At 38.0% G+C, this 25037-nt stretch overlaps 1 protein-coding gene and 2 long non-coding RNA genes across 7 annotated transcripts in view; 2 read left to right on the forward strand and 1 right to left on the reverse strand.

Moving 5' to 3' along the window:
- Nucleotides 1–1529, forward strand: part of LOC106960128 (uncharacterized) — a 33306-nt gene extending 31777 nt beyond the window's left edge. For both annotated transcript variants that reach the window (XR_001427505.1, XR_001427504.1), the window contains exons 4-5: nt 468–570; nt 1444–1529. This is a non-coding gene — a long non-coding RNA (uncharacterized LOC106960128). The remainder of the gene's footprint in view (nt 1–467; nt 571–1443) is intronic.
- The window catches only part of LOC106960127 (protein kinase C and casein kinase substrate in neurons protein 1), a 24141-nt gene extending 7419 nt beyond the window's left edge, over nt 1–16722 (reverse strand). The window contains exons 1-8 of one of the 4 annotated variants that reach the window (XM_015053066.1): nt 15482–16722; nt 11077–11144; nt 5238–5394; nt 4930–5165; nt 2562–2717; nt 1520–1695; nt 535–655; nt 374–447 (exon numbers count right to left, since the gene is read on the reverse strand). In XM_015053066.1, the coding sequence (XP_014908552.1) occupies nt 374–447; nt 535–655; nt 1520–1695; nt 2562–2717; nt 4930–5165; nt 5238–5394; nt 11077–11136 (980 nt within the window). In that variant the 5' untranslated portion in view covers nt 11137–11144; nt 15482–16722. Of the gene's footprint in view, nt 1–373; nt 448–534; nt 656–1519; nt 1696–2561; nt 2718–4929; nt 5166–5237; nt 5395–11076; nt 11145–12591; nt 12779–15130; nt 15303–15481 lie in introns of those variants that run through there. The other 3 variants (XM_015053068.1, XM_015053067.1, XM_015053069.1) reach the window with 3 other exon arrangements.
- Nucleotides 16723–18549: 1827 nt separating this feature from the next.
- On the forward strand, nt 18550–19775 carry LOC106960124 (uncharacterized). The gene is made up of 4 exons (XR_001427503.1): nt 18550–18666; nt 19219–19258; nt 19453–19488; nt 19661–19775. It is a non-coding gene; the product is annotated as an uncharacterized LOC106960124 (long non-coding RNA).
- Nucleotides 19776–25037: the final 5262 nt, after the last annotated feature.

Below are 25037 nucleotides of genomic sequence, written 5' to 3' on the forward strand. Positions count from 1 at the left end.
AACCATCCATCCATCCATCAGTCCTCCAAACCACCAATCCATCCACCCATCCATCCATCCATCCATCCATCCATCCGTCCGTCCATCCATCCATCAAACCATCCATCCATCCATCAGTCCTCCAAACCACCAATCCATCCATCCATCCATCCATCCGTCCCCCAAAGTGTCTTTAAATTCCACTTTTTCATTTTATTCAGCAGCTGAACGATTGACCTCAAACATCCAAACTGGTTTTGGCATAAATAAAGTAAACCAACATTATGGTAGATCCGATCTGAACAGGATTAGAGAAATGTCTGGATTAAATTTAAACACCAGGAATATTTGACAGACCAAACAGCTGAATCATGACCCCAACAGATCCACTAACCTCTTCTCTATTGTTCCTTTCTTTTTCTCCACCTCCTTCTTCCCCTTTTTGCTTTTCTTCTTAGGTGAATAATCCTTTGAAAGATTTGAATAAGGTTTAATTTAAAGCCACATAACTGAACTTTGCTGTAAAAGTCACGAACGTCGGAGCGGATCAAACACCTGGAAGTGAGGCCAGTCGGTCGGCATGCCGGGCCCGTGGGTGTTTTTCCACCAGCGGAGGTCTTCTTGCTCGTCGATGCCCATCAGGGTGTTGTGCAGCTCGCTGTACACGGCGATCACACTGAGCGACAAGCGGGGGAGCAAAATGGATCGTCGTAAAACAGAGATTAAAAAGCATTAAGTGGATGATATATCTCCCATCTCCCCCATTCCCGCCCTGCAGCTGTGATAGATGTTTGAAAAGTAATTAAATGGCCGTTTTATCTGCAATTCTCCATTAAGAGACTCGGAGTCACTGAGAAACACTTGGGCAATAACAAGAAGTGGAGCAATTTTTTAATCAGCGTTGAGTTTAGTTTGATCTAAAGTCACTACAGTCATGAACAAACGGTGGAGAAACAAAAACAAATAAATCACAACTACATGTTTGACACATCAGAGAACCAAAACCACCACAGTGACTGCAGGTGAGCAGCAGAAAATTAACAGCAATGGACAATAAAGTCAAAATAATAATAAAGTCAAAATAATGACTTTTAATAAAGTCAAAATAATGAGAATATTATATTTCTAGAAATCTTATTATGTCTTAATCCTCAAGTTTTTAAATTTTTTTTATCACGGCTTTAATACCGTCATATAATTTTACACTGTTTACTGAGTTTTATTTTGAAAATAAGGAAACCAGAACTTCCTGTTTAGCAGTGCCCTTCTGTTTGCAGCTCGTCTTTAAACGCAGCACAGCCATTGAGTTAATAATAATGTTTATTTCACACAAGGAAGCATATTTCTACAACGTACAACTGATTTTATTTGAATAAATAAAATGATGTGATTATTTAAATGTTGTCTGACCTGTTAGCATGTCATTTCATCATCTTGACGTGTTTTATGTTTTATTCTGACCAGTGAGAGCTGAATAAAGCTCCGTATTGAAAACCATTCATCGTCTGTCGGCGCAGCGGCCGGAGCGATGGCAGCTCACCTCTCGTTGGTGGTGACGTCCAGGTGTTTGTGGATGGACAGGAAGGCGTCTTTCAGGAACACGATCCTCCTTCGCTCCTCGTCCTGGGATTGGTCGAAAACGGACTCCATCTCCTCCATGTAGCGAGGAACGTAGCGGTTCACCTCCTCCAGGACTTTCTCATAGCGAGCGCGGACCTAAGATTCAGCCAAAGCAGCAACTACTACAGGTAACTGAAACGATTAATCGTGATTAATCGATTATTGGAATAATCGTCAGCTCATTTAGTAATCGATTAATCGTTAACTGGAGAATGAAGACTCAAAAAATATAATTTGCTAAAAGAATAACAGTTTCAGAGCAGCGAAAATTATACAAGAATATATCAATTTTGCATTTAATTGTATAAAAATGTGTAAGTTTTTAAAGGAATTTTTTTAAAAATAGTGTGCTTTTAAGTTTTTTAAACACTTAGATGTTTTTCGAGCAAACCTTAAATGTTTTAACTGTAAATATGATTTAACTTTTTTTTTTTTTTAGAAAAAATAGAACAAAGATAAAATACAGGCACAACATTCATGCTAGTGCAGCTTTAAAAGTAGTTAATCAATGATACAATAACAGAAAGATGGACATTTTAACCTCAGATTAAAGTTTTATGGTTTGGAAAAGGGTAAAAGAAACAAACTTTAAACACCAACTAATTAAAGAGAAGAGACTCGACTTGTACTGCCATTACAGACAAAAACGGTTTACATGTTGCCCCCCATTCAGCCATTAGCCCTAGTTGGTTTTGGAGTACTTGATTTGCTGTTATGAGCCATTTTTACTGCCGAGTGGGAGCTCCCGGTTGAACCCCCATCTGTGAAATTAATGGACAACCTGCTGTCCTTCCGCAGCTTTAATCGCGTCAGTCTTCACAGAAAATTACCGCGTGTATTTAACGCCACACAAGGACTCTGAATTTTCAAGTTAGGAGGCAAATGAGTGGAACAGATGGAGACGAATCACATTTTAACTTAAATTTAAAGTAAAAAGAAAGGGGATGATGCGCGTTACTCACCTTCTCGGCCTCCTGCTGAGCCAGTTCTCGCTCCTCTTGGATCTTTTTCTGCTTGTCAATAGAAACATCTGGGTTTCCCTGAGCGTGAAAGTCCCTCTCCTTAGCGGCGTGCTCCTTACGGCTCACCTTATGGTACGCCCTCCGAGCTTTGTCCAACTGTGGAAAAAGAAACCAGATCATTTGGTCACATAAGGTACGAAAGCAGAACTTTGATTAGAAGAGAAGCCAATTTAGCCAAGAGAACCTGTAAGATTAAAAATATATTACTACAAATTGAAGTTATTTTACAGTAACAGTTGCAAGAGATCGATTTCTGCAATCATAAGTTGTTTGGATTCTCCAACCAGATCCACTGAGGTGGAACTGTAAGGACCTGATGGACTCTAGTTTCCACACGTTCTTTATGGGTCCAGGGCGTTCCTCAAGGCTCTGGACTCGGCCCAGAATCCTTTTAGATACATTTGTCATTATGCTGATGACACTGCACTCTTTTTGCATCACTTGCATCAGAACCGCATTCAGGACATCTGCAAGTTTCCTGTAAGACTTTTAACACCACCTTAAACAAAACTGAAGGCTGAAAAAACAGTAAGTTTAGGGTGTTGTTGAGGGATGCTACTGTAATGCAGTGACAAGCTGAGAAGTTAACAGAACAAAGTTAACAACAGAAGTGAGTCAGTGGCAAAAACAAACATCATCCAGCCAATAAATGTGCACTTACCCATGAAACAAAGAGCTGGAAAACCAGTGAAATTAAAAAATAAGACCAAGAACGACAGTTATTTTGCAACAAGAACTGAAAGAGACGGCAACTACGATTGCTACCTAACTATCAGGAGTACATTAGCAAGTAGTGTTAGCGTTGAGACGACATTAAGACGACTAGAATATCTGAGACTAAATTGTCCTGCTGTGACAAAAAAGCTGTGATGAATGGGTTTAAGGCCAACTTACATTTTTGTAATAAATTCAGGATATTTAAGGCCTTAATTTTAGACAAATTTAAGACTTTTTAAGGATGCCACCTTAATCTTTAACTTAATCTAGATGTATATAAACATATTTAAAACGTACAGAGATGCCACTTTTTAGCCCAGAGTTATCTAACGTCACGCCTTTAACAGCAGTGCTAACAATACACAATCTCATCTAAGACTCGTTTTTCAGTGGATTTCTTATTCATACGGGTCCAATATGTGAATGCTGGCTGGACTTGAAGCCTAAAGAAACAACATAATCACAAATGTAAAAACATGGTTGTTTTCTTTTTAGAAGAACAAAATGTTAAAACGACTCCTCTTCTCAGCAGAGGCCTATGTACACTTATATGCTTCAGAGGAAATAAAGAGGGATCGCTTCAGAAAGGACACATTCTGGGCTCTCGTACCCACTGAAAGAGAAAACTACATGATTTGAGAGGTAATTAATACATAAACATAATCCGTTAACAAGAAATGTCATCTACGCCAGCTGGGAGGTTTTAATGATACGTCGCAAAGGTCAACTTTTTTAAAAGGCCAAGCTCATGGAGACACAGCTCAAGAATGATTACAGTAATTTTCAGAGCAAATATAAAAGATTAAATTCATTATATGCTTAACAACATGAGCTGCAAACTAAAGCAATTAATAAATGTTGGTTTCAACCTCATGGATCAAAACTAAATGCAATAATTCAAGCAGGAAGAAAATAAAATAACACTATTAGAGTTGGTTGTAACTAGTTACATTTACTTGAGTAAAGTTTTTGATAAAATTTGCTTTTAGGAGTATTTTTACTACTCTGTACTTTTTACTTTTACTTGAGTAATAATAGGTTTGAGAGAAGATAAATTAATATCAGATAAATTAAGTGAAGCCAAGCTAAACTCAGCCAAGCTAAACTCAGCTAAGCCAACCTACAATAAGATCAAATCAGCTTAAATAAGATAAATCCTCCCAAACTACAGCGCAGAAACTAAAACAAGCTAAGATCAACTAAGACAAACTAATAAAATTACTTAAGATCATATAAAATAAGCTAAGCCAAAATCCGCTAAACTAAATTAAGCTAAGCTAACCTAAAATAAGATAAACCTGCTCTGAAAGACAAACTTACCTCAAAGATCCTTTAGGAAACAAACTTTGTTAATAAAGCCTTAATATTTTGTATTTAGAAAAATTTTAAAGTATTTCTTAGTAATTGTTCTAAAGGTTTTAGTAGCCGCAGCATCTAAAAGATCTAAAATCTGTTACTTCTACTTGAATGGCCATCTTTCATTTGCTAATATTTTTTAACTACTCTACCCACCTCCAACTATTACAACCAACTATTACAAACTATATCGTAAGAAAAAAACAGGTCCAAGTTTAAATTAATTAAATTTTACCTTCTTAAGCCGTTTCGCCCAGGGCTTCTGAGCGCGTGCAAACCCGGTCTCAATGTCCTGGGTCTCCTTGAAGCCTCCAAATAACTTCTTGTGAAAGGTGTCCTTCTGCCAGGTTCTGACCCGGTCTGCGTCTTCCGACACCAGGGAGCGACAGATGGAGGCGTGTAACGAGGCCAGCCGGTCGGCAGACAACAGGAAGCACTGCCAAGCCTTCAGTAGCGACCCGTACAGAGGACCTAACGGAGGAGCAGGAGGGTTTAGCTTTCCTTTCATGTGTTCATCATTTGCTTTGTAGAGGCAACACTCACTGGAGTCCACTACTGGTTTCCACTTGTTGCTCCATTCGTCGAGCTGCTGGGCGTACTGCCTCTCCACACGGGCTCTCTCCTGGAAACACGTCACGATGTCGTTGCAGGCCTGGAAGGAATCTTCTGTGCGCTTCACGGTGGGATGATAGTTCCCAGGCTGTCATGATGCAGAAAGAGGAAGAGGGGAGGCTGAATGGACTCAACACAAACTGCAGGGGTGAATTTCAACTACCAGATCCATTAGATTAAAATGCAACAATTCATTTCTATCAACAAAGATCCAAAACATAAAACAATTTCAGATTGTTGCTTAAATTAGCTACTATAAAAAACAGTTCAGCTTATTTTACTTTAGTTGATCTGAACATTGGCTTGGATTATTTTAGCTTATTATTATTACATTATTTTATTTTAGCTTGCAGTATCTTATTTTGGTTTGTTTGGTTTTGGTTCATCTTGGAAAACAATTGATGACTCAAGAAAAATGGATATTGTCTGTTTAGTTTTTTTTTCTTTTAATAAGGATACAACAAAAACAAACCAACCAATTCTATGCTACTATAAGACAAACTGAGATAAGATAAATGTCACTAAAATAAACAAAGTTAAATTAAGATAAATTGAACCAAGGTAAACTGTGAGAAATTAAGAAATTAAACCATTTTATGGTTATTATTACAGGGAAAATAAGTTCAGATAAATTAAGCTAAGTTAAATTAGCAAAGCTAAAATCATCCGCCATAACCCAGAGTAAGACAGAATCAGCTAAAGTAAGAAAGCGACCACCCTATGTCACCCAAAGTTAAATAAGATAGAAAAAATAAGCTAAAATCTGCTAACTTAAGCTAAATTAAGATGGCATTGAATAAGATAAAATCAGCTAAATTAATAAACTATCTACAGCACACAAACCTAAAATAAGCTAAGATCAACAAAAACACTGTAAAAAATAATTGAAGGTCAGATAAAATAAAATAAGCCAAATCTGCTAAAACACATTAAGCTAACCTAAAATCAGCTCAATCTGCACAGATAAGAGAAGCTCACCTGAACGACCCTTCAAGAAGCGGTAAACTTTGTTAAATACTTTATATTAGCAAAAATTACAAACCATTTTAGTCACGTGACATGCTACCAGCACCATTTGACCCCATTTCCTGCGGTGAACTGACCATATAAGGAGCAAAGTGTGCGGCCCAGCCCTAACATATCCGCAGCTCGTCTGTTGTTTGTAGATGTGGAATTTGGAAATATCTGCTATTTTCCTGGCAGCCGCCATCAGCTCCGGCTCCGCTGGGCTCTTCACTTCCTGTCAGACTTTCAGCGACTGACACGAGTCGACAGCTGGTTAAAAAGACACTTCAAATCGCGCGTTGTCACCGTTTGTTAAATCTTCGCGCTGCGTGTAAAAACCGACACGTGTGAGCCGGTTCGTCTGACAGATGTTCCTAATCACGCCGGTGACGCAGCGCCTCTCTGTGGAGCTGCACACGTTGGCACTCAGCGGCCTTCAGCTAATAATAGAAGACATATTGAATTCCAGGCATGTAAATAATCCTCAATGTGTCTGCAAAGATATTTAGGATTTAATAAAAGACACTCTCTTTGCTACACTAATCCTTCCTTCTTGTATTTTATAGTCAACACTCAAATCTCTTATTTAGCCGGTTGTGTTATATCTTCGGTCTTTAATTGAAACCATTTGGGGTCTTTCACATCTACGCCCTTCCCTTTCTTTTTCTCCTCATTTATTCTTTCTTTTACTTTGCGTCTGTTGTGGTTTCTAGCAACTCTCCTTCTCTTTCTCGTCTGTGCATTAAGCAGAAACAGCTGAGGAATCCGGTTTGAGGCCAACAGCAGCGCTGCAGAGACCCAGTTGGCCGATCTCTGAGGCAGATCTAATTCTACTACAGCCAACAAAAAGACGTGTCAAACAAAGACGACCATGCGTGTCGAATTACACTCCTTGTTTTTACATAAAACATACAACACAGCATTTAAACTTACAGTACTGCAGGTTCTTGTGGTAATGATGGTGATTTATTATTGATTTTCCTCAAAATATTGTTTGAAAAATTTACTTTTTACAGTCAAGAAATGCACTAGCTTGCATGTCGAAGAACTGTAGGATAACAAAATGTTTTACGGCTCAAAATACTTTATTTCTATACTTATTAAATTTATTTTTGTACTCTCGGTGCCTAAAGTCCAAACTGAACTTGGACAGAAATCTTTTCAGCTTTCAGTTGCAGAATTACATGAACTTACAGGTGATGTTGTCTCTAAATTTCTTTAAGTCTGTCCTTACTGATTATGAGACGTAATAATCTGTTTGTAAACATTTTAACTGAGGAATGTTTTAATTTATATATAATGGTTTTAATTTGTTTTGGTTTTGCTGTAATTGTTCTGTAAGTCAGGATTTTCTTACAAGGGATTTTTAATCTCAGTGGGATGTTCCTGGTGAAATAAAGATTAAATGACTTTTTTAGAGCAGATATAAAAAGGTAAAAAAAACCCTGTAAAATCTGCCAACCAGTGTTATCTTTGGTATTTTCATTGATTCAGAGAAAGAAGTACAAAGGAATTGTGTTTTAGTTTCATCTTATTTTGGCAGAGATTAGAGAGAACCTCCATGTTCACTGAAAAAAAAAAACAGCTTTGCTGCACCCAAATTAGCTTTTATTTCATTTATTAAACTTGGCAAAACATATCAAATAGTCACAAAGAAAGTGACTCAAATACTGTTTTTATTACTAAGCATAAATTTGTTCATCTGATGGATAGAAATACTTTATTTCTTAAAGAAATTTCCAAAGAAATAAGAATATTTGTAAAGAATTTGGTAACATTTTTGGAAATAAATTGAATAACATCCTTTCCCTACAAAAAACAACAACAAACAAATAAAAAACTGGACTAATTTCCCTGATTTTAGCTTTATTTTTATTTTCTTGGCTCAACAGTTTTGACACCCCTTCCAAAGCTACCTTTACTTTTGAATATTTTTTTAAAAAACCTTGAAAATAGATGTAATTTATGTAAATAATTTGGAGTTACGTTCCACAATAACATCCGCAAAAGATATACTTAAATTAAGAGGGAAAAAACAGCTAAAATCCAAGGAAATTTAAAAATAAATGTAAAAATCTTGAAGATAGAGGATAATTTGAAACAAAAACAAACCAGGGAATCAAACTAAACGCTTAGTGAAACCATTTGAGTGATTTTGAAAACTTGGTCTACTCTGTTTCACATTTGCAGCGTTGACAGGCGGCCGTAAAGCGTGGCAGCAGGATGACAGACAGGAAGTGGTCTGGAAACACAAAAACCCAACGGGAGGCTTCCTAAATTACAGGAGGAGAGAGATCAAAGTGGGGCAGCCCCAGTGATCCCAGTAAACAGCAGCAGAAACCAGTCCAAACACTCAATTTTCACCCACGCTCAGTTACAACCTGGTTAGAAATATGACATTAGATTTCATTTGTTTTCTTAGATTATGTAAAAAAGTAACTATCCCCTAAACCTGATAAGCTTTTGTATTAGTTTTGTGTTTTACTTCACTGAGGAGAAATTTTGTCTCTTTTTTTTTATCAAAATTGTTTTAACTCAGCCATAATAGATAATATAATAGTTATAATAGTTCCACACGTTACATAGCATCCCAAACAGACCACCAGCATGTTTGGTGAGCTGGTTTTACTGCTGTACAATGGCTGCTGGAAAAAACAAGAGTTTTGTTGTTGACGTACCATCCAGAAACCATTTGCTGCTCTCTTGTTGGTTACACAGGAGGTGCTACTAATGCTTTTCAAAGATGTACGGTTGTATAATTGTGCATTTGTTTGCAGCCATTTTCATGTAGGTGTAAATGTTGAGTTGGGGGCGTGACCAGGAGCAGCTTATTTTGTTTTAAAGTGACTAGACCCCCTAAAGCAGCTCATTCTGAGCTGAGCAGATAGAAATCTCATTATCTGAGAATGATTTTATACAAAACAATGTAATGAACACAATTTGTTTCGACCTTTGACCTTGTCTAACCTGTTTTAGGAAGCATAATTGGGCACCAATTGGATGTAAACCCAGACTTTGACTAGAACACTTGAAATTCTCGTTATTCTTTGTGAAACATTTAGAGGTGGTTCTGAAAGTGAACTTGAGTTCAGGCTCAGGAACTGATGGCTGGATATTTTCCTCCAGGGTTTTCTGGTAGAGAGCTGAGCATCCATAAATTACAGGAAGCCGTCCAGGTCCTGAAGCAGTAAAGCAGACCCGGTTTGGCTGTTGGCATGTTGTTTGTTCCTGAAATGATGTTAATTTTTACAACAGTCGCAATGGGACACATATTTCTAAAAAAGGGTCAACCTGTGTCTCATCAGTCTGGAGAACATTCTTCTAGAGGTTTTTGGTGACTATTAAGTTTACAGTTTGACTATTTTTGTTCTGGTTTTAGAGTGCTCCGTTTTTGTCCCATTTCTATGTTTTAGTCACAAACACTGATATTAGCCGTTTCATGTTTTCTCTCACTGTGTTTCTCTGGAGTCTCAAATATTCAGAAATGACTCTGCAAACATTTCCAAACTGACAGATGTCGACGTTGTTTCTCATCTGTTTTTCAGGGGATATAATGTGTTGTTATTTGAGGTTTCTTGACCTACTTCATGCTGTCAGAGAGGTTCTGCTTGGGGGATTTCTTGAGTCTATAAGTCTGGTAGTGAAACTGAACACAGCTTACAAAAAATGTGCTTAACATTGGATAATTTCTGATTTCACAGAGGAACCATTACTTTTTGTCACATAAGTCAAAATAAATTTTCAACTCAAATGTATGTAGGTGAAAAACATATTTTTAAAATCAAAACACAGACTATGTAGTCGTCTTTCACTCAACTACAAACTAAGCCTGAACTATTTTAAATTAAACAAATAACCAGAATGTTTTGTAAGACTTCAAATGGTTTTACCTTACTAAATGAACGGCATACTGTTTGATTATTATTCTGGTCTTGATTGAAGAAAACTGAAAAATATTTTGGCCATAAAAGCAGGATCTTGGCCAGTCTTCATTTGAAAACACTTTCTGTACTTAGCCAAGTTTTAATACAGATATTAAAAGCAGGTTTGGGTGCACCAAGGTGTATATTAGAGTGCAAGTCAATGGGTAGATGTGGTCTTAGTTACCGTGACAACTGAAGGAAATTATCAAGCTGGGAAAAGATCATAACTTTGTGTTGTCTTAATTTATTTAATTCAATCTTGAATTGTGGTCAATTGTGGCACAAAATCAGTACAGGGGCCGCAAATGGCCCCCACGCCCTTTTTGAACATCCTTGGCTTAGATCATTTATAAAGCAAAGAAAAGCTGATTCATAATATAAAACTGTATTAACTAGTTTTTTTTGTTAAATATTAAAAATCATTTCACGTTGACGTTTTATGAAAATGCACGGTGATGAACTAATTAAAGCGTGTAATTTTCGCCTTTTTGTGTAGAAAACGGTGAAAATGAAATCCTGTTCAAATATGCAGCACTGCTGCAGGTAACCACAAGACAAGATTCGCCAAAAATAACCATAAAAAAAACTTCCAATTAAGGCAGTTCTAAAAGCCTAGAGGTTACTGCTGACATTTAAAAGTGGAGATAAAGCCTGATTTCTGAAGGTTTGCTCCCTGAGCAACAAAACTATTTGTTCTGTTTTGACTGGAAGTAACACAGCCTTCAGACTGAGAAAGGGAAGCCATGTCTCCCGGTCCACACACACACACACACACACACACACACACACACACACACACACACACACACACACACACACACACACACACACACAGCACATACCATCCAGAAGCTGCGATGGTTGACATCCTCGGGATTGTTTTCTGATGACGACGTCGACATTGTGCTCTCTGGGAAAGTAAAAAAGCATCTCAGATTAGTTCTGACTATGTTGTCATTCTGCATGTTTATCTGCAAGCTGATTCTGGAAAAAAAAAGAAACAGCTCAACTACACACATTTTTATGAGGAACATTTTTATATAAAACTGCTTCATGAACGAGAAAATAAACCAGGGAGTACTTTTAAATAACTTTAATTATCTTTATTTTGATATTCTTCACATTTAAGATGTAGCTTTAGAACCATATTTATTAAATATCCTTGACATCAACCATCATTTCTACCTGCTAGATCAGGACTTTGCATCATCAGTTGGTAAATTACAAAATTAGTTCAATATTTTGCTGAACTAGTTAAAAAAAAGACAAATGAGTAACACATTGGTCCAACTAGAAAGAAAAAATGCCATTATTCTCTCATTTGTAAAGTTAGGAAAAAATAGCTGAGATGCTTAGCTTACATAACAGAGAAAAAATTTTAGTTTTATTTTTCCACAATGTTATTCATTAATTTATAAACGTCACATTTTCAAACTTAGTACTTAATTAGTGAGCTAAATATTTAATTTACAAACTACATACTCAGATGAGTATTTAGCTCAGAGCTAAATATTTAGCAAATGCAAAATTCAGTTGCCGATAACCGGAAGTGAACTACAACTATCAAAATAAAAGCGGGGTAACTTTTGCTGGCGTGGCTGATTAACTTCTATTGTTGCTCATGTAATCGTTGTTTCTTTTCCTCTCGTCATATACAATATTTCAGCTTAAAATACAACACGATCCGTTTTAATGGCATTACTGACGTCTACAGTAATACTTACATGCGGCCGCGCAGCAGCAGGAGGTTCGGAAGACACCTCTCTTATTTTGATAGTCCACTTCCAGGTTATCAGCAAGTGAGTTGTCTATTACCTAATATTTGGCTAGCGAGCTAAATGTTTAGCTTCAGACGAAATTATTAATTACAGTTACTAATTAAACATTTAGTTTGAAACTATGACATTTATAAATGAATAAATAACATGGTGAAAATAAGTCTTTAAAAAAATATTCACCACTTTCCTCTCTTATGACTAAATAACCCAAATTGTTGCTGTTAATTTTTTTGACTGTGTAGATTTAGAAAACCTCACCCCAGTTGACATGTGTCAGACTGTCATACTGTGTTCAGTCCTTGACTAATGAGTCATGAAACCTACTGGTTTCCCTACCAGTAAACTTTATTGGCCACTACTCGTTTTTCTACCAGCACAGCAGAAATACTGTAGTTTAACTCCTGCGAAACTATTAGACAAAAGCTAAGCCAGTATAGAGTATATTTGCCATACAGCTGTCTTTCTCCAACATTTTCTAAAAGCAACTCTAAAACTTTAAACAATTATTCAAAGCAAACACCGCCAGCTGTTAGAACTCCATTTTTCTCACTTCACCAGGAAATCAGAAATCCAGCTTACAGACCATTGCTCTCCGTCAAGGCCGCTATGAGGAAACGCAGCTGCTGCAACACATGTCAGTTCCTGAGTCGTATAGTGGAGGTTCTGTGTGCAAGATAAAGAGCTGGAGCTTCTGTTGGAAGATGATTTGCGTTGTAAATTTGAACCTCGGGGCGAGCTTTACAGTAAACGGGAGGCTGCTAATAATGAGCTCTGACGACTACACTGAGAAGGAGCCTCCCAGCATTCCCAGCGTTGCAACATGAGCCATCCGAAAATAAATTGGGGCTATGACTGAACTCATCCTGTCTTTCACAGCCGCTTATTTACAGTTGTGGTGCACATGCATCTTCTTCTACAAACACAAACAAACAAACAGTTTTGGTCCTATATGGTGTATTTGCAGCCTGAAGATGGAGAAATTAGGTGAAACATTTAAAAATATAGCGTAGTGGTAGGACAAGTTAGGAAACTACTTGGAATAAACATCCAACAAGTGGCGACAACAGAGGTGTTACACTGTAAAGAGGAAGTAATTCACACTCACTAAACACATTTTCCATCACGGTTCTCTAAGATTCTTGTAGATTACAAAAGCCCTTTAATTTTCTTTCATTTTCTTTCTTTGGCAAACAACAAGAAAGAGAATCTTGATGTCTCCAGTGCAGACATATTCTCAGATGGTAAAAGGTTTTAGAACGTAACTATAGCCTTTGTGAATCTGGTGTAAACATCCTTCATCTTATTAAAGGTGCTTTTATAGAAAGACCTGAATACAACCCATTGGTGCTTTTGCAATATTTTCTCCGATATCAAAGGTGGAGCCTTAGATTTTGTTGTTCTTTAGTGAGTAAAGAAGTAAAACAGCATCTTTCAGTATGATCTACCTCAACAAGTCGTGGGTCGGTAGTCAATTCTCACGGTTTGATAGCCAAGTTCTTACATTATCTTTGTATCGACACAAAAATCTGAAGCAAAAATGTCAAACATGATCATATTTTTACAAAAGTGAAATGTTATTTTTCCTTTAAATCTGAGCTTCATGGTGGCGCCATTTTGCAAGAAGACCCTAGTCTGGGCTCTGTCTGCTTGAAATTTGTGTGGATTCTCTCCAGGTACTCCTCTCACAATCCAAAACATGACACTAAATGTGTTTTCACGCCTGACAGGTCAGTAGACTTGGTTCCATCCATCCATCCATTTTCTTCCACTTCATCCGGGGTCGGGTCGCGGGGGCAGCAGCCTCAGAAGGGAGGCCCAGACTTCCCTCTCCAGCCTCTTCCAGCTCCTCCTGGGGAACCCCAAGGCGTTCCCAGGGCAGCCGAGACATCGTCCCTCCAGCGTGTCCTGGGTCTTCCCCTCCTCCCAGTGGGACCTGAACTCCTCACCAGGGAGGTGTCCAGGAGGCATCCTGACCAGATGCCCGGGCCTCAACTGGCTCCTCTCAACGTGGAGGAGCAGCGGTTCTACTCTGAGTCCCTCCTGGATGACCGAGCTTCTCACCCTATCTCTAAGGAAGAGCCCAGCCACCCTGCGGAGGAAACCCATTTGTATCCGTTGGGGCCCAAATTTGAAAAAAGTTGGATTTGGGTTGCATTTGCCTGCTGTGTGAACATAACCTAAGTTCCATCAACTGAAAGATCGTGTCCACTGTCCTATGACCTTAGTGACAGCAAGGCACCGTGGTATCTGAGGTTTTTACCAACATTTTTGCATAAATAATAAAGTAAGTTGATATTCTGCATGTTATAGTTTGTGTTTGGTCACATATTTTTGATACAGAAGGTTGTTTTGAAGAACAGGGCCGTCTTGTGTTGTGGTCTGTAGGGTGTGACTGTCCTCATGAAAACAGAACCTTTTCTCAGTTTAATATTAGAGCAAGCAGTCGTTATGCCTTCTGGTGTTTCTAAACCCACAGCTGCTGGTGAAGCTGAACTCCACCCAGACAGAGACGTCAGTTTTTTCCTCCCTGTAACCATTTCTCCTCTTCAGGCGCACAATTAGATCCAATGATTTCCCTCCACGTCTCGCTTGTTCACGGGATATCACATGCTCCGCCGTTCAGGCTCAATCTTCTTGGCCGCCGGGGGGCGGGGGGCTTACACAACACAGAAAGCTGCAGGAGGTCGCAGAAATAACGAGCGGGCTGCCTTTTAACCCCTGACCTTCACTTCCTGAATGCTTTCCCAACGTTGGCCGCCTCTCATCGGGGTATAGCGGGGTTCCCAGGAGAACCCAAAGGTCGTGGAGTTCTGCCCCTTTGTCTTCCTCTACCAATTATGTCCAACTACTCTGCAAAGTTTGGCGGAGCTTTTCAGAAGCAATAAAGAAGAACTTTCTCCTTAAATTGGTGTCTTAGTCAAACTGCTATTATAAACAGAACTTCATTGCTTCTTCTGGGAGGTTAAAGACCCTGCAGGAGGAGGGAACTGACCCAGATTCCATAATCCTGATAACTTTTGAGCATAAACATAACCATGTTTGGAGTTTTCATCCTTTCACTGCAGAAACCTCAATAAATCTTCATGCCGTTTCAGCACAATGAAGGTTTATGACTTACTCCTAACTTTTTTATCCTCACTTTTTGCATTCCCAGAAAAGGAATTTGCTTTTCTACTATTTCTTTTCTTCAAATACCCATTATGGATCCAGACATTTGAATTTCTTCAGATCTTTGGAGTTGTCAAAGTCCATATGAAGCTTCAAGTAGAGCACAGTCTTCCCCCCTTTTTGAATCCTGGCTCACTCTTTCGTTCCCTCCCTCTGTCCTCGTTTCATCTGTCACGCATAACTCAACACACACACATGTTGCATGCAGGAAATATATAGCAACAAATGGACGGGGAGCAGAAACAGGAGCCTCGTCACTCCAGGAGATCCCTTCTAAATGAAAACCATCAGAGCTCCTTACCTCTTTCAGCAAAGCAGACGTTCCCAATTCGCTTTTTTTCCTCCTTCTTCTTCTCCAGTTAGTCTCTGAAATCTTCTCCACGCTGTCTTGTCTTCGTCCAACTCCTCCTCTTAACCCTCTCCAGCGCTGATTTTCCACCCGTCCAAAACGCTGCTGCTGCTCTTCCCCTTTCTTTGCCCCACTGTTTATGTCAATGTTCTTTCCCTCCTCCTGCCTTCTTCTCTTCCCTCCCCCATTTTACTAAACCTGTCTCCTCCTTTTCTCACCAACACAGCTGTAGAAAGGTTTTTCTCCTGTTCATTGGACGTCACCACTTGTTGGAAGTTGTCTCTTTGAACTTTGGATGTCTGAAATAAGCTGATTCACCAAACTAGATATAGTTTTTGGATGTGTACCAGCAAAAATACACATCTGTGCTTTAGTTTATCCCCTTACTCCCTCTCTCATCCACATTCCTCTGGGATTTTTAGGAAGGCCAGCCTTCACAGCTGGATGTTACGTCTGGTTTATGAATATAAATATATACTTCTGAGAAGCTTTAAAATGAAACCACTGCACACGCTCACATATTTCTGACTTTGTGGCAGTTAGTCATGACATTTCCACCTGCCAGGGCATGCCAGGTAAATAACTAGACAAGTGTGTGTTGCAGAGCTCGCACGCAGCTGCTCAACCTGCTCTCAGAAAACCTATAATCAACTCTGGAAGGACAGTAGAAGGAAATTACAACATGAGGCGGGAGAAAAAAGGCCAACATGTGAAATTTACTCCCTCCTCCACACTTACTGGCACCCCTGTGCTTCTTTTCTGACATTTTAGTGCACTAAATATTGTTTAAAAATGGAAAGTTATCGATTAACGAGTTAATCTAGTGCTCTTACCGACGTAAAAGATGTATAAAGAATTTTAAAATAGAAGTACATTTAAACATTTTGTTAGCTGTGTTAAATACTGACTAAATAAATAGAAAAAATGTGGATATATCAGCTGATTAAAGTTAAACTGTCCTTAAAATCAACCCTGCTAATTGGCGTCATGTCTTTTTCTGCTATAATTTTTCTGCTTTATATCCTCCGTTTTTTGTTTAAACGTCCACACCTTCGTAGCAAATCTGTAAGTTTCGGTTGAGAAGTTGACGGCAACTCCACAGTTTGTCGAGTGTTTAATATTTCGAAACATTAACGGATAAAGTGAGTCTTGCATCCCAAGTCGGACTCCGTTTGGATCGGTTCTCTTTGCCGCCATCTTTGTTTCTGAATCAAACGGCACCGTTTTAAGAATGACCAGCGGCGCCCTCTGCTGAATGGAGGCCAAACTACAACACTGGAAAAAAAAAATCTCAGCGGACTTTAATAATTAATCGATTGGGGTTTACATGCCGAATCCCGAGTCATGTCAAAACGTTGAATTATTATTATTAATGCTTTTTAGCCATTTCTGTGTTTATTTGGATCATCATCTCCTAAAAGGAAGTCACAAATTACTTTCAAACTCCATGACTAAACTACAAAAATTATTTTCTTTATCTTATTAAAATTACAATTAATGCTAATCCACATTTCAATGAGGGATTTGAGGGGATATTATTCTTAAAACTTGCATGAAGGCCGTAATAAACTGAAAGTACGTAATCGTGATTGAATATGTGATTTCACAAGAACAGATATTTAAGTACAGATATTTTTTTGGGGAAAGGAGAAGAGCAAAGCAAGCCAGTTTCTGCTGAAAAGGATTGTTAAGAGGCCAGGTGGTTTTAGCGGCAGGAGCCCGGCTTGTTGGTCGTACAGATGTCACATTGTCCTGATGTTGGAGTCACTCTGACAAGTAGATTTAATACATCCTGAAGAGGACAGCAGTCCATCACAGGAGATAAACAACCACTGACACATACCAGCATGATTCAGAGCCTTCACTTAAACCAACATGGTTTTGGCTTGAGGGTTCCAGAAATCAGACATGTTCAATACCTTTTTATTACAACATACAGAACATTCACTTCTCTACACAAAGAGTTTAATGTTAATTATTCTAATATACGGTCATAATCAATAAATTTTAATTTATTTCAGTAGCTTAATTCATTAAGTTTATACCACACAAACTGATGTTTCAAGCCTTTATTCCTGGAAATTACAATTATTTTCCGCTGTAAAAACATGACATTATAATTAGTATTACAGCAGACTAATTAAAAAAAATACAGAAATGTGGGCTTAATGAAAAGTAGTTTTAATACCTGATTAAAAGTAATTTTCCAAAGGTACTTTTAATAAAGCTAACGAGCCTCATCAGAAGCACCTTCTAATTTACTGAATATGACTTTATATTCGAGCGGGAGAGCGCGCCCTCTGGTGGTCAGAAAAAGTAACTTCACATATAAACACTGGTACGCATGTTTAAACGCAGGGTTTGGTGTTATAATTGTATAAATTATGCATAAATGTGCCATTTTTTCAGAAAATAAAAATTCAATCGTTTAGATAGTATTTTTACATTTGTTTCTTTTTATTTGCTGCAAAATTAGATATCTATCACTGCTACCTGCAGCTCCTTGGTCCTAACTTTGGTTAGTTGACTGGCCTGCAAATAAAATAGTCTCTGCAGGTTGTAAAGATTGCAGACTTGTGATGTCGCATAACCTATGAGAATAGTTATTTAATTTCCCCTGGTTCCAAAAAATAAATGCATAAGTAAAATAGATCAAATACAAAGTAAAAATATTAATCAGTAGCAGTAATTTAGTAATTTGGTTTTGTTTAAAATCAAAACAGTTAAACAATATCCACAAGATGTGATTAGATTTTTTTTTATATTTGTTGCAATTTTTATTTCAAAATTTCTAAATATATACATTATAAATTATATAAATCCACATAAATAAATGTATAATATAAATAGCAAAACGATTTGCTACTTATATAGACTCATCTGTTTTTATGTAATTATTTACAGGAGGGTGGAGCTGTATGTTTTTATTGATTTCAAATTAATACAACTAAGTGGAAATTCACAAATCGTATTTGTTTTATTTTTATTCAGGGTAAATCTCCATTTCCTCCTCCCGTCCACCAGGGGGAAGTAAAGCGGAAGTTACGTTGCTGCCAGTAGTCAAACTGTGCAGCCTCAGTTATAATCGGTCAGTAACTGTTGGTGAAGAGTGGGGAACGGTTCACTTTTCGATGGAGGTAAATTAGCATTACTTAGATCAGAAATATTATGCAATATTCACTGTAAGATAAAAATTTTTTAGCGAGTCTCCAGCTGTTACTCATCATTCGTAAATTGGCTTATTTTCGCATGTTTTTCCCGAAAGTCTAAATGCTTTGGTGGATAAATTGTGAGCCGAATTTAACAACCTCTCCCTCACAGGGTTTATAATATGCGCTATGAAGGTAGTTAAATATAAAATTTGAGTTTTTTTTTTATGGAGACTGGTTTTCAACCACGTGGAGCTGACTCCACGTGTTTAGCATAAGCTGCTAGCATGCTATGCTCAAAGTGCCAGTTAAACGCGAGCGATTTTTAGTCTCTGTTCGCTTTAAATGACGGTTTTCTGTGATTATTTACCATTTTCGGCCCTCCTGTGATGACTTGCACTGGGCTCTGAGTCTGTATGGAGAAGATGTGCATCTTTGGCCTTGACAAGCCAGAGTTTCTGAGGAAAATGAAAGCTAAACCTTGTTGAGCTTAAGTGATCATACACCATAGAGTTAACTCTATCCTCTTTTCATTTGTAGGTAATGCAGAAATGATTTAAATGAAGATGGACTCTGCTAGGTGGGTCAAACATTCAAGTCCAATGAGAATCTAAAAGCTTCTCCCCTGATGACTTGCACTGGGCTCTGAGTCTGTATGGAGACAGAAGTGCATCTTTGGCCTTGACAAGCCAGAGTTTCTGAGGAGAAAATGACTTCATGACGTCCTCCTAATGATTACAATCTCAAACTTACACGTTTCTTTTTTATTTCTAGGGTTTGAATCACTTGGAAAGACGAGTAATTGAAGAGGTTTGTGTTAAAATCCATGTTGAATTTCTCCAATTTCTTGACATTTGCACTGGGCTCATAAAACTCAGTGGTGAAAAAGTGCAGCTCTGTCTGAAGAAACAATATTCAAATTATTTTATCTGCTTCCTTGTTGAATATTGAAAGTTAATTTTGCTGTAATTTTTCTTTTCAGATGCTTATTCCTGCAGACTTCCTCACCGAATTGCGGCACATTTCTTCCAGTTTTACTTGATGTGCGTGTAATTGGTCAATAAATAAAACTTGGATTTGAAATTTTGTGTGATTATGTACATTTATGTATTCGTCAATATTCAGCTACTTAAAAATTTAGGTTTAAACCTGATGGGAACTTAAATTCAGAAGTAGTTGACTAGAGCAGACCAGGTTAATTACGTTTATATTTTAATTTTTGAGGAAGTGTTTTTTACAGAACAATGTATTTCTGCAAACTACAACCTAACAAAACTTAAGAGCTGCAAGTGTCACATTTTGAAAATAGGATAACTTATTTTAGAGAAATATCTAACATATTTAAAAAAAAAAAAATTCAGTTTTTAGGATATAAAAACAAATTGTCAAGAGGATGAATATTTTTTGTGTGGGGTGGAAAAGTAAAATTACATTTATTCCAAACTGACAAGAAAAACGAATCTAACTTGGACTTGGTGTCATTTTGTGAAAAATATATACATAAACAAATTTGTTCTTTAGGAATTTTAAGCATAAAAGATTTTTCTTCCATCTTATTTTTATATTCTTACACAAACTTACAAATTACCTGTTTAGTTCTCCATACTCGGTAGGAACGTCCATTTATTTACTGATGACACTTCAGAAGTCGGATGTTTTTCTGTAAATAACTGAAATTACCGTAGATAAAAATGTTTCAGGCTTACCTGCATCTGCAAGGTTAGAGACAAAACCTGAAAAGCAAAATGTGTCTTCACAGGAACACAATCCACCATAAACTAGAGCTTTGTTTATCTTTATTATAATTCTAACAATTTATTATCTCTTAAAACATTTGAAATTCATATATATTTATATGAATGTGTGTATATGCATATCACATATACATATATATATTCTGTAAGATACCTTTCTTCAGTTCATACTCTCATTTTTTTAAAGATCTCTTAAAGGAAAAGAAATGCTTTCTATAGAGTCGGACCGATTCCCCTCAGATTGTAACCTTTAACCCCTGACAGCTGATATGTGGGCCACTTACTAGTTTTAAATAAGAAATACAGAAAAAAAGGTCCAGAATATTTTCTCACGAGTCACAAGAGAAGAGAGATGAGTTCCTGTTGAGCTAAATTTACACTACATGAACATTTTGCAGATCTGACAGAAACATCTGGCTGTTGAACAGGCTTAATAAAAACTTTTACCTTCACCAAGAAACGCTGTTAGCAACATGTAATACAATGAGAAGCTCCAGGGTACTGATGGGGGCTAGAAATAGTTTCTAAGATATTTTTCATTGAAATGTAAGGTTAGCATTACATCTTATAAATAAAAACTACAAACCCCCCCAAAAACAACCTGAAACGCTAATGTCCGATTATTCATAGAAGAGAGAATGAAATGATTTAACAAAGGGTGGAACCCTATAACTTTATTTGGTACTGAATAAGGACCCTGGAAGTTACCCCACAGGTCCCTTGGTAACCCGTATGAACTCAGACACGTCACAATTACCCCCATCGGTAACTTGTAAGCAGTCCATAGGTTCCCAGTAAACACCCTTAAGTAACTTTTAGGTGTACTATGCATATCTGGACCTTACTGGTACCGTCTCCAAGTACCTTATACTTGGTACTGTAAGTAGCCATAAGATAACCCCAATGAACTCCACAGATGGCTCGTAAACACAGTCATAAGGTGACTTGTAAGAACTCCATAGGTTCCCAATAAGTGACCTAGAGCAGTGGCCCGCTGCCTTGCATTGTTTTAGGTATTTCCCTTCTGCCACACACCTGGCTTGAATCTGTGGGTGATTAACAGGCCTCTGCAGCACTTGATGGTTGCAAAAGAGGTCATTCAATTGTCTGAATCAGGTGTTCTGGAACAGAGAAGCACCTAAAACATGCAGGGCATGGGGGGGGGGTAAGGATTGGATTTCAGAAAACTGGCTAGAGGTTCCCCTTAGGTAACTTGCAGGTGTCCAACGGTACCCTCCCTGGAAGCGTTTTATAGGTTTGAAATCTTGTCGTGTGAACAAGGCATCCATAAGGAAGAATCTGCTGTTGATAATTTAGCTGATTCCATGTTGGTACTTCACCTTTAGGCGCCCTTTAAGTGACCTCTAAGGACAGTTGGAGCTTCCTGTTGGTACCACCGAAGTTCTGGCCTGTATTACACATTGCTACTCAAATTTCCTTGTAAGGAGTTACTGATGCAAAAGATGACAGAAATAATTCACTGGGATCACACCGACACGTGAGCAAAGAGAACGACCAGAGCGGAGCTTGGATCATTAAGATGCAGAGAACGGGTCAAACTGTATAGAAAGCAGAACAGTTAAATAAATACATCTTCATGATAAACAGTATTTGGAAGACAGAGATTCTGTAGAACTTTTGAGACTTTTTTTTTTTACATCTTAAACCGTGTTTAATGACCATTATTTTCATCGTCCTTATTGCTATTTCCTATGCATTCTAAGATAATCTCCCCCTGACCTTCTGCAGATACAAAAATGAATCATTTGCAAATTTCACATCGACAGAGTGAAAATATGTGCAACAAGATGCATGAAAACCTTTTTTCTTTTCTGAAAAACTAGACTGAAAGACAGCAGAGGGGAGAGCGACTCCCATATGGGATGCATCGATGTGTTCTCGGACTCGGAAAGCAGCAGGAGAAGTGAAAGCGTGAAGTCATGAGAGAGCCCTTATATTCCATCTCAGAGGTTAATGTGCCATGAAAGCTGATGGAGAAGTAAAATGAAAAACATGGCACACAGATCTGATAACAGGGGCTAGCTATACTGAATTTCTATCACCGATATGTCCTGGGCTTCCCCAGAGTAACAGTTGCTACATCGATACAGCATCTGAATAAACTTTGAAGGAGAAAAGCAAAGTTTGAGGCTTTTAAAGTTACCATGTCAACATAATAAAGGGAAAATATACCCATCGATGTGCTTCACATTATGTCCGCGAGGCTTCTTTTCACCTTAAAACAATGTAGAGGATTCAGCGTCTCCACAGCAGTCAACCACCTGAGCCCGCGCAGGAAGAAACTGGAATAACAGTAAGGACGATGATAGTAACGATAAGCAGTAGCAACAAATCTCTTCATATCAACAGCAGTTCCAGTGTTTCCCCGTTTAAAGTTTAAAAACTGTAAGAACAATCGTAGTATTAAAATTTGATTTGAGCGTTTCTCTCTCTTGGGTTTCGCCATTGAGAGGAAGGGGGGAGAAAGGCCACTCCTGGAAGGAGCAGGGAGGACCGGGAGGGAAAAGACGGAGATAATGGCAGTTTTTCTTTTACCCCTCCCGTCTCCTTTCAAGTGTCCCTCGTCCCAGAAGGTCTGAGCAGAGTTGTTCTCCGGAAGAAAAAGATTTCTCTTCGCGTTCTCTTGGATCCAGAGCACAGTCTGTCCTCAGGTGCGTCTCGGATCTCTGCGTCTTTATATATAAGGTGTTAAATAAACTCTGACACAAACACAGAGCGCTTGTGTTTATCTACATGTTGGTGTATGCATGCAGGCATGGATAACAGTAACATGGGTGCCTGACTGTGTGCATATATATTTATATATATATTTGTTTTTTAGCCATTTATTCTTTTTATGATGTAGGTCTGGGCACTTATTTTTGCTACAAAATTGTGATACAGTGACCAGTCTGTACGTACGTCGCCATAAGATGACAAAGAGCTATTATGGAAAAATAAAAAAATGCACACAGGATCCGCAGTGAGGACAGAGCCCAACCGGCGATGAGGTAAAAAACAAGACGTGACCAATCGCAGCCAGATAAACACACACACAGCGAAGACACCGGTCTGCTCCCTGGACTCCTCGGAAAGACGAGGAAGCTGCTGTCGGAAGAAAGTACAACCTCATCCGATTATAGAGTTTAATGGATCAGGAAGTAAAAAGAAAACAATCTGGACTTTACCAAGTTCTTATAGGTAACCTGTTATGCTTCCTTGAACAGATTAGGACAGACCTATGTCTAAACAAAACATGTTAAATAGGTTTGTTGCACAAAACCATTGTTAGATGATATTTTTTTCTAGTCAGATTTGCCTATTTGAGCTGTTTTAGGGCGTCTTGTCACTTCAAATCCAAACAGGCTGCTACTGACCACGTCTCCCAACTTTACATTTACAGCCGCACGTGAAAATGGCTGCAAACAAATGTCCAATTGTACAACTGTACATCTTCGAAAAGCAGAAGTGGAGCCTCCTGCACAACCAACAAGAATGTAGCGAGTGGTTTATGAATGGTAAATCAACAAAATAGAAAAAAAGGTCCAATTAGGTCCAAAATCACAACTTGAAAATTAATTTTTGCCAAACAAAACATGTTAATTAAACTTTTTGCACAAAATCATTCTTAGGTAATGAGATTTTAGTCTGATCAGTTCACAGTGAGCTGTTTTACGGCGTCCTGTCACTTTAAATCCAAGCAAGCTGCTGCTGGCCACGCCCCTAACTTAACAATTACAGTTGTATGTGAAAATCACTGCTAACAAATGTCCAATTCTACAACCGTACATCTTCGAAAAGCAGAAGTGGAGCCTCCTGCACAACCAACAAGAATGCAGCAAGTGGTTTCTGAATGGCAAGTTCACAAAAAGCTCCATCTCTTTTCCAGCAGCCGTTGTACAGAGAATATAGCAGTAAAACCAGCTGACCAAATGTGCTGGATCTGTGCTGCGTTGCTATGTAACAGTGCCTTGCTTGCTGAATGCGACTTAACAATGGAAACGGATCATTTTCCAAACAAAAAGCAGCTGGGTGTAGTTTTTTAAGTGCTTGAGTTGTTTCAGGAAGCAGTTGAGACCCAAATGAAAGTACACAAACAAGCAAAATTGGAATTTTGCATAATAGGTTCCTTTTAAATTATATAAATTTAACCTAAACAAAACATTCCACATTAAAAATAAATATACCCTCACTGCTTTTGTGGGACTTGAAGGACAGAAAGACAGTCCAGTTTTGTTAGCTTGGTGCTGCAGAACATACAAGCTTCAGCATGATGTAGAAGAAAACAAAACAAAGAAAAGCATGGACCTATATTTAAAACTTAATAAAAGTGAAAAAGGTACTTTAATGACCCCATCTGTCATTCTGCTTTGCAAAGTAGCCTGGAGTAAATCCAGTCTTTACAGATTAAAACTGAAATCCTTTTGAATAATCATTTTGAATCGAACCATGAGAAAGTAAAAGATTTCCACCCCTAATAATAATAAAGCCATTAAATGCATAAAACAGATGATTTTTAAATTCATAAACAAGATTTACTTTTACTTCAACTTTGCAGATTGCTTCAAGTTAAAACATTCAGAGATATTTCAAAACGTAGAAAGT

This window comes from Poecilia latipinna, unplaced genomic scaffold (assembly GCF_001443285.1).
Source record: "Poecilia latipinna isolate Pla-1442-1.1 unplaced genomic scaffold, P_latipinna-1.0 Scaffold1158, whole genome shotgun sequence".
Taxonomy (NCBI): domain Eukaryota; kingdom Metazoa; phylum Chordata; class Actinopteri; order Cyprinodontiformes; family Poeciliidae; genus Poecilia; species Poecilia latipinna.